The following is a 12,374-nucleotide window of genomic DNA, read 5'->3' as shown; positions in this document are numbered from 1 at the left end:
TGGTAGTGTTACCTGCAGTTTTTAAAATTTTTCCACAGGTACGACATTTGGCGCTAGAATCACTGATTTTTTCAAAATGACGCGACACGAACGTTGAATTGACGTTGACACTTTGACAGTATTTTTTTTTATCTGTCGAGGCAATGAAATAACCATTCATACATCATCCGATTTTATTGACTAATATAAGTCATGTAATGTAGTGCATCCAAAATACGCTAGATGACGCCCAAGATTTTTCTTTCGATATTTTTATTCATAAAACATCGATGTGTCGATAATATTAAAGTCATAACATCGATGTCAAAACATCGATGTTTTCCAGCTAAACATCGATGTTTATTCAACATCGATGAATATCGATCATCCCTAGCTCTTATCGAATAGCTCTCGACTTATGGAAATCCGTTGTGCATAATTGATTTGCAAACGAATTCAGTTGAATGATTTTGTACGCACGAACGGTCGCACTCGAACGCTTTCCAATTTTAGGACATAGAAAAAATCCTATGAATATTCACGTGTACATCTGCATAACTCTTTCCAACTGTTCTTTTAATGTGTCATACATGTATTAATTACTCATTTCAATTTCTGTTTGCGCTTTAAAATTTATTGCCTAAATGTAGGCTACTGAATCGATGAGCCAATGAACTATAAATCTATGTTACTTGATAATCTGCGAACCAAACGTGATAAAAAATTAAATCAATAATTAGATATACTATGTAATATTAAATTCTAGTTTATAATATCGTATTACTTCACAACTTCGTAAAAGGTACGCTTTAATTGTGGTACACATCCACTACTATATATAATATACTCGTATATATAAGATAGATAACTTGAAAACCATCAATTTATTTACATAGTCTTATCTCGTTTCAGGCCAGCCTTCGACAACTGGATCTCTCTCTGCTCTCCGAGCTGTGGTCTCTCAGCGAAGCGATGGCGTCCTGGAGGCGGCAGCTGGAGCGGGGGCCGCGGCTCAGGCCCGCCCCACCGCCGCCGCCGCCACCGCATTATCTTAGAACCTAATAAAACATACAAAATACACCTGTGCAATTTCATTAATAAACCAATGTACATAATTTGCAATACCAAATGTGATTTTTTAATGTGAAAGTTTCAATGAATGCATTGAGAATTACTCTTTTTTGTTGTAAAGCAACCCTAAAATCGTAAATGCTATCTCAAAGTCAAAAAAACAGCGTCGCTTTGACAGTGACAGCGTCTTGTAAACTTGACTTGAGTTGACTTGAGCTTTTAGGTCTATGCAATCTGAAACGGAATGTCGTTAACAAAATTTTACTTATATAAGTAAATATGGTAAATGGTTCGACTAGTTATAAAATGATGCGCTCCTATAATAATAGCTCATATGCTCTTTATTTCATGTACTTGTACAATATTTAAGAATGTTCTGTAGCGTCAAATTTACATTTTTTATAATGATACTGTCATATGTAAAGCAGTGACAAGATATGTGTTTCATGCCTTTTCTTGCTCATTATGTTGATTGATTGTCAATTAGCATGCTTTCCGATTCACGTGATTAGTTTGTAAAATTTTACATAGGACTTTCGATCGCGTTTACATACAATATCTATTTGATTTAAATATTTACTATGAATTTACATAATGTTGTACTTTTTTCTATTCTTTCATTACCACATCTGATTTTTATAATTATTACATTTTATAATAAAAAGATGAAGAAACATAGATTGCATAAACTAGGTACCTGATATTTATTCTACCTATTTTCAGTTTTAAATAGTATTGGGTTTCAGTGATCACTAATCAGTATAATTACGTGTTCTGGCAAGAAATTTTAAGTAAATTAGAAGTGTGTTGTAAAAAAGTATTATCTACTAAACATTTAAGATTTTTAAGAAATAATTTAAAATTAATATTGTGTTTTATTTTCATACATTTCCCCCGTATTAAAAAGTCCAAATACCTGAAAAAAATTATTGTGATTTTAAAATATATGAATTTGAGCACAACCATGCTTTTTAAAAATATCTGATGCTAATGAATATATGTTTATACATCATATGGCGAAAGCGTAATAAAAGAAAAATGAAATTGCCAACTTTATGAATGTTGAACCATTATGAGAATTAACTCGAATGAATTCTTTTTTTTTTGCATATTTGAGTCTTATGTACCAGTCTCCGATCGCGACTTTTCTCGCGTGGATTTGGGACATTTACAAATGATTTAGTGCTGTCTATTCCTGTTTTATCTCGAAGGAGCATTAAATCAGGATAAAAAGTATCCTATCACTGAAGTCAGCTCAAGTCAGTCTATATCAAATTTCATCAAAATCTGTGAAGTAGTTTTAGCGTGATTGACGGACAAATATCCAAACAAACAAACTTTCACATTTATAATAGTGTGATTTAACGGCATCTGTTAAAAATAAGACATGGATGAATGATATTTTCACAATGATTTCATCACCCACCCAAGCCTTATTGTTATATTAAGGTCTTACTTAATACCTATAATAATTTTTACAGGACGAGAAAATTATGTCGGTCTATACCATGAATCTTCTGCAGTCTGTGACTTCAGTATTGTCATCGTAAATAATTGACGAATGTCATTTGTCAAATGTCACTTGTCAATTGTTTTGTACGAGATTGGTTGGTTTATAAACGATACGGCTTCGGCTGTTTTTTATTTATTATAAATACTCCAAACATTTTCGCTATTTATCTTGTTATACCAAAAACCGATGTCAGAAACTTCTTTACAAGGAAATCAAGCTCCTAAAGAAGACCAACCTCCATCAAAAATACCCGAATCCGTTAAGGTTAGTATATAAACCATAAACCTATGGTAACTAATTAACAACTGTACTTTATTAGAATTTCTATTTCCAGAAAATAATATCAATGGAAAAAGAAAATGATACGAATGCTAGTCGAAAATCACGGATTGATCTCAACGCACTGCCGACCCGTCAGTATTTGGACCAAACTGTAGTTCCTATATTACTACAAGGTTTATCAGCTCTTGCCAAAGAAAGGCCACCAGACCCCATCAATTACCTAGCAGCTTATTTATTAAAGAATAAAAACACCTTTGATAATAATAATGCTAATGCAAATAATAATCCACCACAAAACCCACAAACTTAGTTTATTAGTACAATAAATTATAGGAAACTTTGTGCATACCTATATCAGTGTATAATAATCCGTAGAAATTGTATATTAAAGTACAAAAATTTCATGTTATTTATATATAAGGATGCTGATATAAGTATGGTTCAAATGTCTTAGTATCTTACCGATTGTGGTCTTTAAGATTGAATTATCTTTGTAAATATTTCACTCTTTAGTAATCTATGTGTTCTGACTTCTTTAGAATATGAATAAAATAAGCCTAGTTTACATAATAAGGATGTTTATGTTGAAACAGGTATGTTTTACATTATTTTCACCAATTAATAATATTGAAAACCAAATGGATACACAACCAGTTCAAAATGATTAAAAATATTTTCTAGAGTAATAGCAGTTTATACTACAGGCCCAAAATGACATTAAAATATTTCAGTGTTGGTAAAATGGCACAAATTTGATAAAAGGCTTTATGTCAATATTTTACTTTAAACGTTCATACTATGCAGAAGACATAACCCCATATTATCCTTTACCATTTCAACAAAACGACATATTTTTATACAAATAATAATAAAAATATAGCTGACAAGAAACTTCTTTCTAAATATTGTATAAAACATACATAATACAGCTTCGATGTTTTTGTTGGTCATATAAATGAAAAAGTATATGGTTTTCTTCTTAATAAAGGGAATTTGTTTAATAAAATTCTTGCACAATGTAATGGACAGTTCAAATTACTGACTTATTAAAAATGTTTCATTTGTTACTAGCAAGTAAATAGGCAATTATTATTATATTGCGTTTTAAAATTGAAATAAAGAACTTTGAAAATGTCTTATTTGTTTAATTTTACATTAATTGCACTAACTATAATAATTATTATGGTTTTTTTTCTATCTATTTGTTGAAATTCATTGCTTCCTTCAAGTACCTACTAGGAGTAAAACCTACAAAACAATACACAAATTTTAAATAAAACTTCCACAGATTGATAACCAATTATTAATAGACAATAACAATCAATAATTGATTGAAATATGTTTTATATAATAATAATCTCGCAAAAACTATTCCTTTTGCTGAGTTTCCTCAAGGAACTTTTGTCTATGCAAAAGCCAAGAGTCATTGTCATCTGCACCTTCTTCCTCTCCAACAACGGAGGGTAATTCAAACTGTATTATATCAGTTTCAATACTCTCTTCAGTCAAAGATGGTATTGAGTCATGTACTGGCAATGGCACTGGTTCGGGTGGTAAGAATTCCGCCATGTACGCCGTGACGTTGCGAGCGCGCCAAACTGAAATTTTACCTGACAAAAAAAAATAATTATTGTCTGTGACTCAGCATTACCACATTTGCTATAAAAAAACAAACAACTAGAGCTTGTACCCAACGTCTCATCGATTTCAAGTTCTTCCTCCCCTTCTTCCAACCTCTCCTCTTTAACTTCCTTCTCTTCCTTCTCCTCTTCTCCCTCACCAAACTCCTCTAAAGCTGGGTCTTTCATGAGTAGATAAAACCCATGCTGCATACAGTTTGTGTCAAACACAAAGCATCCTGGACCCTTTGGTTTTCCCTTTAGCCACGACCCGTGATATCGAACACGCGGGTAAATAATTTGACCAGGGCCTTCAATTACTCCTTCTACCCAAGTGCCCATAAATTTTATCTATAAAAATGACATATTCACCAATATTGATTTATTAACATAGAACCGTATGAGTTGTACTATATAAAATAATATTGTATTTGATTTATACCTGGTATTCTGAAAAGAAATAGGTCCCTAGTCCATGTCGTTTTCCTTTAAACCAAGCTCCCTCATAAATATCTCCATTCGGATAGTAATATGCGCCAAAACCTTGCTTCAAATCGTGTCGCCAATCACCTTCGTATCGTGAACCATCTGGGTAGGTCATCTGCCCAACCCCATACTTCATAGCTTTTCTCCATTCACCTAAAAATAAAACGAATACTAGCAAGTAATGTTTATTCGTGTACTCGAAAAACCTAATACAGCAGTGGATTATGGTTTAATACGTTAATCTTTAAACTGTTAATTATTGTAGCGTGATTATCGACTATACGATTTTTTCAACGGCGCGTAATTTAATTACCTTCGTATCTTGCAGCATTTTTAAAGACATAAAGACCTTTTCCACTTCTCATTCCCCTACAATAACAGCCCTGGTAGAAATCACCGTTCGGAAGTACAGCCCATCCTTCACCGTGTCTTTCTCCATCAGCATTTCGACCGCCTACATAAATCTGAGCAAACATGTGGAATTACAAAATTGCTATTCAATTTTGCAGGCGTTATTAATCATAATTTATAAATTAAAATACACAATCTGAAAGGGCTTTTTGATAAAAGAAAATTTATTAATTTCGTTAAATGCTAAGAAAACATATGACATACTCCAATCGTATCCTCATCTTCACCTGCTTCACCTTTATCTTCAGCCATAGTTCCAAAATATTATATTCGTATAGATAATAGGGTTATTGATATACAATGTTGTATTAATATTGACGTTTCCAACTTTTTAAAAACATTTGGAAAATTTCGAGTTTATAAAAGGTTAAAGGAGGTAACAAATGAACAAATAAAATTAATATATTTTGATGTAGGGATAAAGTTTTATCCAATTAATTATTTTAATAGCAATTCAATAAATAATTGATAGCTGAGAATACAATTGTTGTAATAAAACCAATAAAATAAACAAAAATAATTTATTTGTCAGTTCATTAGAAATAAATTAATAACACAGAAGAAGCGACATTTTAAAATATCAGTTAACATCAAGGTTTGATCATCGTATTATTGTATTATTATGATTGGGTGAGCAAGTTCCTATGCCCAGATTTTGATATTCAACAATTTAGAATGTTATTTTCAGTCAAAATCGATTTACATTCAGACATTTTACCCTGCATAATATAATAAATTAGCTGCTACTTGTAATAAAAATACAATAGAGATACAAATTTTATTTCAAACATAAAATTTTATCCCTAATTTTTAATAGGTAAACAATATTTTAGCCTCAATAGTATGAAATTACAGTATCCGATTTCTTAGTGCTAATTACTATATATTTAAGCGTCTTATTACTTTCTTAAGGCCAGACAACGCATAATAATTATTAAAACACTTAACTCTACGTTTTGTACTATTACGTTTCACATTTTCGGACATATTATCACTAAACACTTCGGACAAATTAAATATAAAAATATTGTAAACATTCATCTGTATAAACATCCAATTTACAAAGAAGGTCACTGTACCTATGTTGCATTTTTTAGGTCACATGACACGACGGCGGCCCCAGCGACCTCAATGGAGCCAAATTCCAATCAAACACTGCATGCTAAACAGGTTTTCCATTTCTTTTCCATCTATGCCAATGGGGATGTACTAGATCTGATAAAGTTCCGTGAATACTTTGAACACTTTCACCATCAACGCGGCGGCGCTTGGGGCGGTGCATCTTCAAGTTTTCCCCAAACCACATTACACATTTCCCGCACTAAAGCCTGTTCTCCTGTATCTAAATCAGGAGCAGGCCTTCTTCGCTCTCTCTCTACTCGTTCTCTTACTTCTAACACTTGTAACGCACGCACTACGGCTTCAGGTCTTTCACTCAACCCCGTGCCTAATCCCTTTTCAGCCTCTAGCCGTCGCACTTTCTGTTCTAAATCACGTACGTACTGAACAGTCCTCTCTGCTAATTGGGGGTGGGTCACTAAAGCAGGTGTTGCTGGTGGACGTGTTACCTCCTCAGCATTCGTTCCACTGCTACTACCGTCTCCATCGTCTCTTTCCCTTCCAGCTGTGCGTCCACAATTAACACAGGTTCCTCTCTCTCTTTCCTCATCCAAATAAAGACATAGTTCTTTTAATTCGAGATTATCACGAATTAACTCTTGCTGCTTATCATCTAACTCTCTTAATTTACTTTGATAGGCCGATACTTCTTGCCGCATGACAGACGCTGTATATCTACCAAAACGTTGCCATTCGCGTGCTAACTTTCTACCCTTTTGCCGATCATCATCCAGGAAACAGCATAAATCTCGGAGTTCTTGGTTATCTTCACTAAGCCGTCTGTTAGCTTCTTTTAAAGCTTTAATTTCATCAAGTAGCGCTTGTATTTGCCGCCTTTGATCTGTCGATTGTCTAGGTCCATCTGGTTCGATTCGTTTTGTAAACTTAAGCATATCAGCTGATCGTCTGTGAATTTGCTCCTCTTCCAAATTTCTCTGTAAACGTTGAGTATCGTCAGCACTTCTTGCCCTTGCTGTAGATTCAATAGGTTCGTGGACGATAGCTTTTGTAATGACTTCACCTGGCGGTCGCGGCATGCGGAGGGCAGCTGGCGGAATTGGATATCCTATTGGATATCCCGGCGGATATTTTAACTGTGGGTATGGTACACCTGGATATGGACCGCCGTGAATTCCGAAAGGATATTGTAATTTATTCGGATCTATGGCCTTCCCCGCGTAAGGAGGTTTGAATTCTTTAGCGGACGGATCAACTGTGGCTTGTTTGGAACTCGCAGCGGCAGGTGGTGGCGGATGATAACGCGGTGGAAAGTTGACCGGTTCTGAGCCCTGTTTACCTAGTTGTTGTTTATGTTTGTTGAACTGGTCCGCGTTCTGGCTCATTGACATTGTTAGAGACGATTCGCTAACAGCTATCAGCAAATCGTGTAGTCTTCGTAAACATTAATGAGTCCATTTCTAAATCAAGATTGCGTTCATACAATAGCTGAAGCAACATAGGTTCAACGAATGGACCTTGAATGAATGGAGGGGAACGCCGACGGCTGCGTAGGCTGTGGACCGTGGCATTCGCACACTTAATCGTAACACAAAGTACACTTTGATCGAAGTATAATCTTAGTAAGGTTTAGGACAAGCGTTTCGTTTGTCTTTATGCATATTTTCAGTCACGTTTTAATGTTTTATTTAGGTTGTTATCACGATAAGGTTATGTTTGATAGTTTGTGTGGCAAGAATACGCGGGTGCGCGCGGGGCGCGTGAGTTTGACTGGCTGGTTCGATGAAACTATACCTGCGCAGTCGGTGAAGGTTCTTGTGGCTTGCCGTCTCGCTCTACCGCGCTCTACCTTACCTGCCTACACGCACGTCTCGCTTCAACATATCAATTTCTATGTTACTTTACGATGAATAGCGAATAATATAACAATACTATTTTGCTAAGTAATTTATCATCATTTATTATATAGGTTCTTTTGAGGCTGTAATAAGAAAAGGAATGTGATTTTTTTTCTTTCACCGTGCATATTAGACCCATTCCAAGGTTAAAGTTTTTTTATTTTAATTCTCATTGTAGGTGAAAATTGTACATGAAAAAAAAATGCATAAATATATTAAACACTCACACTCTTATTAATATAATTTATAACTAAGTAATTACACACAATATATTTGAGAGCATTCATATAAAAAGAAGTCTTAAAAATTTATAAATCTATTAAACATTTATTTTTTTAAATATGTAGCCATATGTTTTTATATAATATTGTTAGTTCTTCTAAACGTAGGTTGTCTAAAGAACAGTGAATGAATACAATTTTAAAATTAAAAGCAAACATAATAGAGATTTAGAGATCATTAAAAGAAGCATAAAACATTCCATTTCAGTTAAAGAATTTTCCAGAATATACCTACATGCAAAGAACTTCGCCAAAAATACGTCAGTGATTAATGTTAAAAATTAATATAAATTTATTCATTAACCCTTTAACGTGTTCATCCTTGAAACCAAACTAGTGTTATGAGCTATACATATAAATTTTATATTGCACAACAAACACACAAACAGCATAAAAATAAAAAATAGAAATATCCAAATAAAACCAAACCCTTTCAATATTTACGCATTTAATAATTTTTAACTTGGTGTAGGGTTATATGCTTACATACTTTAACCGCAGAATTGATTTTTAGGTAACTCCGAACGTATCTATTACCTTTAAACCCAGTAGGCAGTAGTATAACTTCATAGAACCCTGAGTGGATAACGTCAAAAATATTTTTGCCCATAACTATTAATCTCAATAAGTCTTAATTTATTCGGTCAATATTAATAATTATTTCACTAGACTTTTATACAAACAGTATCTGCTCATTATAGTAATCCAGGCGGAGACAATCACTTAGGCATTTTTGGCTTTAATATGGTGTAACTAACACGATTATTATTTAACTAATACGATATTTGTAGATAGATTAGAAGAAATGAAGTTGCGAAGTTACAAAAGAATTATACTAAGTTAATTAACGGAAAAGACCAAGATTACATAAGAAGGCTGTTGTTTTTTCTTATAGAACTTTTAACGCCGCATCAGCATTAATTTTTTGTTCGGATTCTAATGGATTGTTCAATAGAAATCATAATGTTAATATATTTATTTATTTATTTATTTACAATGTGTTTATGGCTGATCTTTCTATTGTAAAAACTACAATGAAATATATAGAGATTTAATTCTAAAAACATGCTTCCAAAGTCCATCCGATAAGTCAAGGCACAAGTTGATCCCAAGCCGAAGTCATGAATGAATTGTTCACTACGGCCGCAGGTAAAAATAAATTAGCAATACCAGTATACGTCATAGCTCATAGCTCGTGAGCAACGCGTGCAGGTTACTTTACACGAACACAACACAAGGCGCGTCCTCAACTGTACTTTCCAATATTCGTGTGACATATTCACGATTGCACGGTACCCCCGCCGGCTCCTGCGCGCGCGCACTCAGTCCGCCAGCTCGCTTGCAAGGATGGCGCGGTTCCCAACACTGACCGTCATTGCACTCGTGTTTATTTCTGGTAATATACCCCCTTCAATTAACGTAAAATAAATTTTAACCTAATCTCCAATTTTTCGAGCATTTTTTTAAGGAAAATTCACCAACGAACTACAAAACTGTGTTACTGTTGAGTATCGTACACGTGAGCCCGTTTGTGAAATATATTGTCGTAACAATACTCCTTTACAGATATAACGTGCCAAAGAAAGCCGATAAAGGAAGCGTTATTTTTAAACAGTGATAGCTTCGCCAACTCTACTTTAGAAGATTGCGTTTGGAAACGAGAGAGAGAGCCCTGTCCAGACCCCAATGTTACCCTTAATTTGTACACGGAAGCAGAACCTTATAAGAAAACTGTAAGTACCTATATTAATCAAGTTTATTTGCAGCTATAAAATTCCTGGAGAAACTCAGGATATTAAAGATTCCAAGTTAAGATATTTAAAAAGTTTCACTGTTCAATATTGAAAGCTGCGCTTTCTTCCAATTTAATAATACAATCGGTCGTGCGAAATATTAAAAATTATTTATGATGCACATACAGTATATTTAATTAGAAACAAATAGACATTTAATTCATAAATATTAACTATGACTTTTACTAGTACAAGAAATATTCCCACGAAGTTTTTTACAATAGTTTATGGTGAACATGGCGATTGTTTATGAAACGTTCATTAATATTCAAATTTTCTTTTTAAATTATACGTGATGTACAAACTCTACAGTGTTAGTTAATTATACATGTTTTGAGAAACATGGTACATGATTACTTATGAATAAACATATATAATATAACTGAATAGTTACATATATTTAGTTGTAGACTTAGCCTGCCCCTGATCAAGCTAGCGTAGTGTCCGATATCTATACTAATGTTATAAAGCTGAAGAGTTTGTTTGTTTCTTTGTTTGAACTCCCTAATCTCAGGAACTGCTAATCCGATAAAAAAATTAATTCAACTTTAAATAGCCCATACATTGAGGAAGGCTATAGGCTATATATATATATATATTATATAAAGTCGGCATATATATATATATATATATATATATATATATATATATATATATATATATATATATATATATATATATTGTATAAAGGCGAAGTCGGGGTTGGCCGCTAGTAAATAATGTAATGAATAAATACCATTTAAAATTCGTTTCTAAATTCTTAATTCTTTAAAAAGTTCGTTATTTTTGTTATTCTTGCGTTAAAGCAAACACAGGAAAATGCTCTAGTTAATATAATATATTAGTATGCATGCCTATTTCGAAACATTGAAGGAAAACATAGCGAGGAAACCGGGATATCGAAGAACTAAAGTTCGACAACATATGACTTCTGCAAACCCGCACTTTACCAGCGTATTAGATAATGGCTTGAAGCCTCGCAGGAGGCCTGTGTCCCTGCAGTGGGAACTTATGAGCTGATATCTATTTTAGTGAAAAACAAGAAACTATTTAACAATCAACTATATAATATATATCCCAGTAGTCATAGCATTTTACAGCAGTAAAAAACTTAATCGGATTGTTTCTTTTAAACACGTCTAACTTCATTTATGTTCCTAAAATTACTTGTATACCTATTGTATTTAGGCTTAACGAAAGGTTCCTTTTAGTTAGTAATTCCACGATATTTAAAAAGTTTAAGTCAAGCAGAATACAGGACTCCAAAACTGTGTGTTTTTGTGTCATTGACAAGCGCAATTGAAAGCAGTTCACGACCAAAACACAGATATCGTATAGGCACGCAGGTTGTCCGTTAGAATTGTCTTCGACGAATACTAAGCAGTCCTAGTAAATTCTTTAAACTTTCTTTTAATTAAGCAACGATGAATATGTATACCATTTAAACACATTAAAAGAGATATTGCTTTCTATAAAATAAATGCAAACATTTATACCTAAATTATAAGGTTTAAATCACGTCATTGACAGTTTAATTATAACACATTTTAAGTGAAATCCATACTTTTAATTTTATTAAAGTAACAACAGCTTTTTGCAATCGGCTATTTTTTACGAGATTGGATTTGTTTCAGTTAAACCACGTAGCGTGGCTAGTTTAAAATAAAAGCCAACTCTACACACGCTCATCCATTTATGTTCATTTAAAAACCTCACAAACCTTTACCACAGATAACATAATACTATAGCCTATACTTTCTGTTTGCGTAATGAGGTAATTTACTTAAAAGGCAATATGTACCGACCTCGATCGTAAAATAAAACCTAATATCATCTCTAAGGTTGCGGTATACAGGGTGGGACGATAATTGGCCATTTGTACCTATTCATTTGAAACGATAGGTATTATAGAAGAATGCCTGTATTTTGTGTGTTAAATGATGGTTTCGTTTTATATTTCTTAT

At 33.4% G+C, this 12,374-nt stretch overlaps 5 protein-coding genes across 5 annotated transcripts in view; 3 read left to right on the top strand and 2 right to left on the bottom strand.

Annotated features, from left to right (window-relative positions):
* The window catches only part of LOC119834726 (anaphase-promoting complex subunit 11-like), a 37,664-nt gene extending 36,605 nt beyond the window's left edge, over window positions 1–1,059 (top strand). The window contains exon 3 of the mRNA XM_038359196.1: window positions 892–1,059. Within this exon, the coding sequence (XP_038215124.1) occupies window positions 892–1,041 (150 nt within the window). The 3' untranslated portion in view covers window positions 1,042–1,059. The remainder of the gene's footprint in view (window positions 1–891) is intronic.
* A 1,574-nt stretch (window positions 1,060–2,633) lies between these two features.
* LOC119834676 (protein dpy-30 homolog) lies at window positions 2,634–3,967 on the top strand. Its single transcript, XM_038359114.1, has 2 exons — window positions 2,634–2,827; window positions 2,898–3,967. Exons 1-2 carry the CDS (start codon window positions 2,750–2,752, stop codon window positions 3,153–3,155), a joined length of 336 nt encoding a protein of 111 aa, XP_038215042.1. The 5' UTR covers window positions 2,634–2,749; the 3' UTR covers window positions 3,156–3,967.
* Window positions 3,968–4,160: 193 nt separating this feature from the next.
* On the bottom strand, window positions 4,161–9,918 carry LOC119834216 (radial spoke head 1 homolog). The gene is made up of 5 exons (XM_038358548.1): window positions 9,788–9,918; window positions 5,264–5,414; window positions 4,907–5,103; window positions 4,536–4,815; window positions 4,161–4,455 (listed from the first exon to the last, which is right to left on the bottom strand). Exons 2-5 carry the CDS (start codon window positions 5,313–5,315, stop codon window positions 4,214–4,216), a joined length of 771 nt encoding a protein of 256 aa, XP_038214476.1. The 5' UTR covers window positions 5,316–5,414; window positions 9,788–9,918; the 3' UTR covers window positions 4,161–4,213.
* On the bottom strand, window positions 5,869–8,303 carry LOC119834214 (coiled-coil domain-containing protein 85C-B). The gene has a single exon (XM_038358546.1). It carries the CDS (start codon window positions 7,827–7,829, stop codon window positions 6,615–6,617), a length of 1,215 nt encoding a protein of 404 aa, XP_038214474.1. The 5' UTR covers window positions 7,830–8,303; the 3' UTR covers window positions 5,869–6,614.
* LOC119834215 (pancreatic triacylglycerol lipase-like) overlaps window positions 9,807–12,374 on the top strand; it is an 8,840-nt gene continuing 6,272 nt past the window's right edge. Inside the window, exons 1-2 of the mRNA XM_038358547.1 lie at window positions 9,807–10,013; window positions 10,184–10,350. Coding sequence (XP_038214475.1) covers window positions 9,965–10,013; window positions 10,184–10,350 — 216 coding nt within the window. The 5' untranslated portion in view covers window positions 9,807–9,964. The remainder of the gene's footprint in view (window positions 10,014–10,183; window positions 10,351–12,374) is intronic.

The sequence above is a fragment of the Zerene cesonia genome, chromosome 19, assembly GCF_012273895.1.
Source record: "Zerene cesonia ecotype Mississippi chromosome 19, Zerene_cesonia_1.1, whole genome shotgun sequence".
Taxonomy (NCBI): Eukaryota; Metazoa; Arthropoda; class Insecta; order Lepidoptera; family Pieridae; genus Zerene; species Zerene cesonia.
This window is presented reverse-complemented; position numbering and strand designations above follow the sequence as displayed.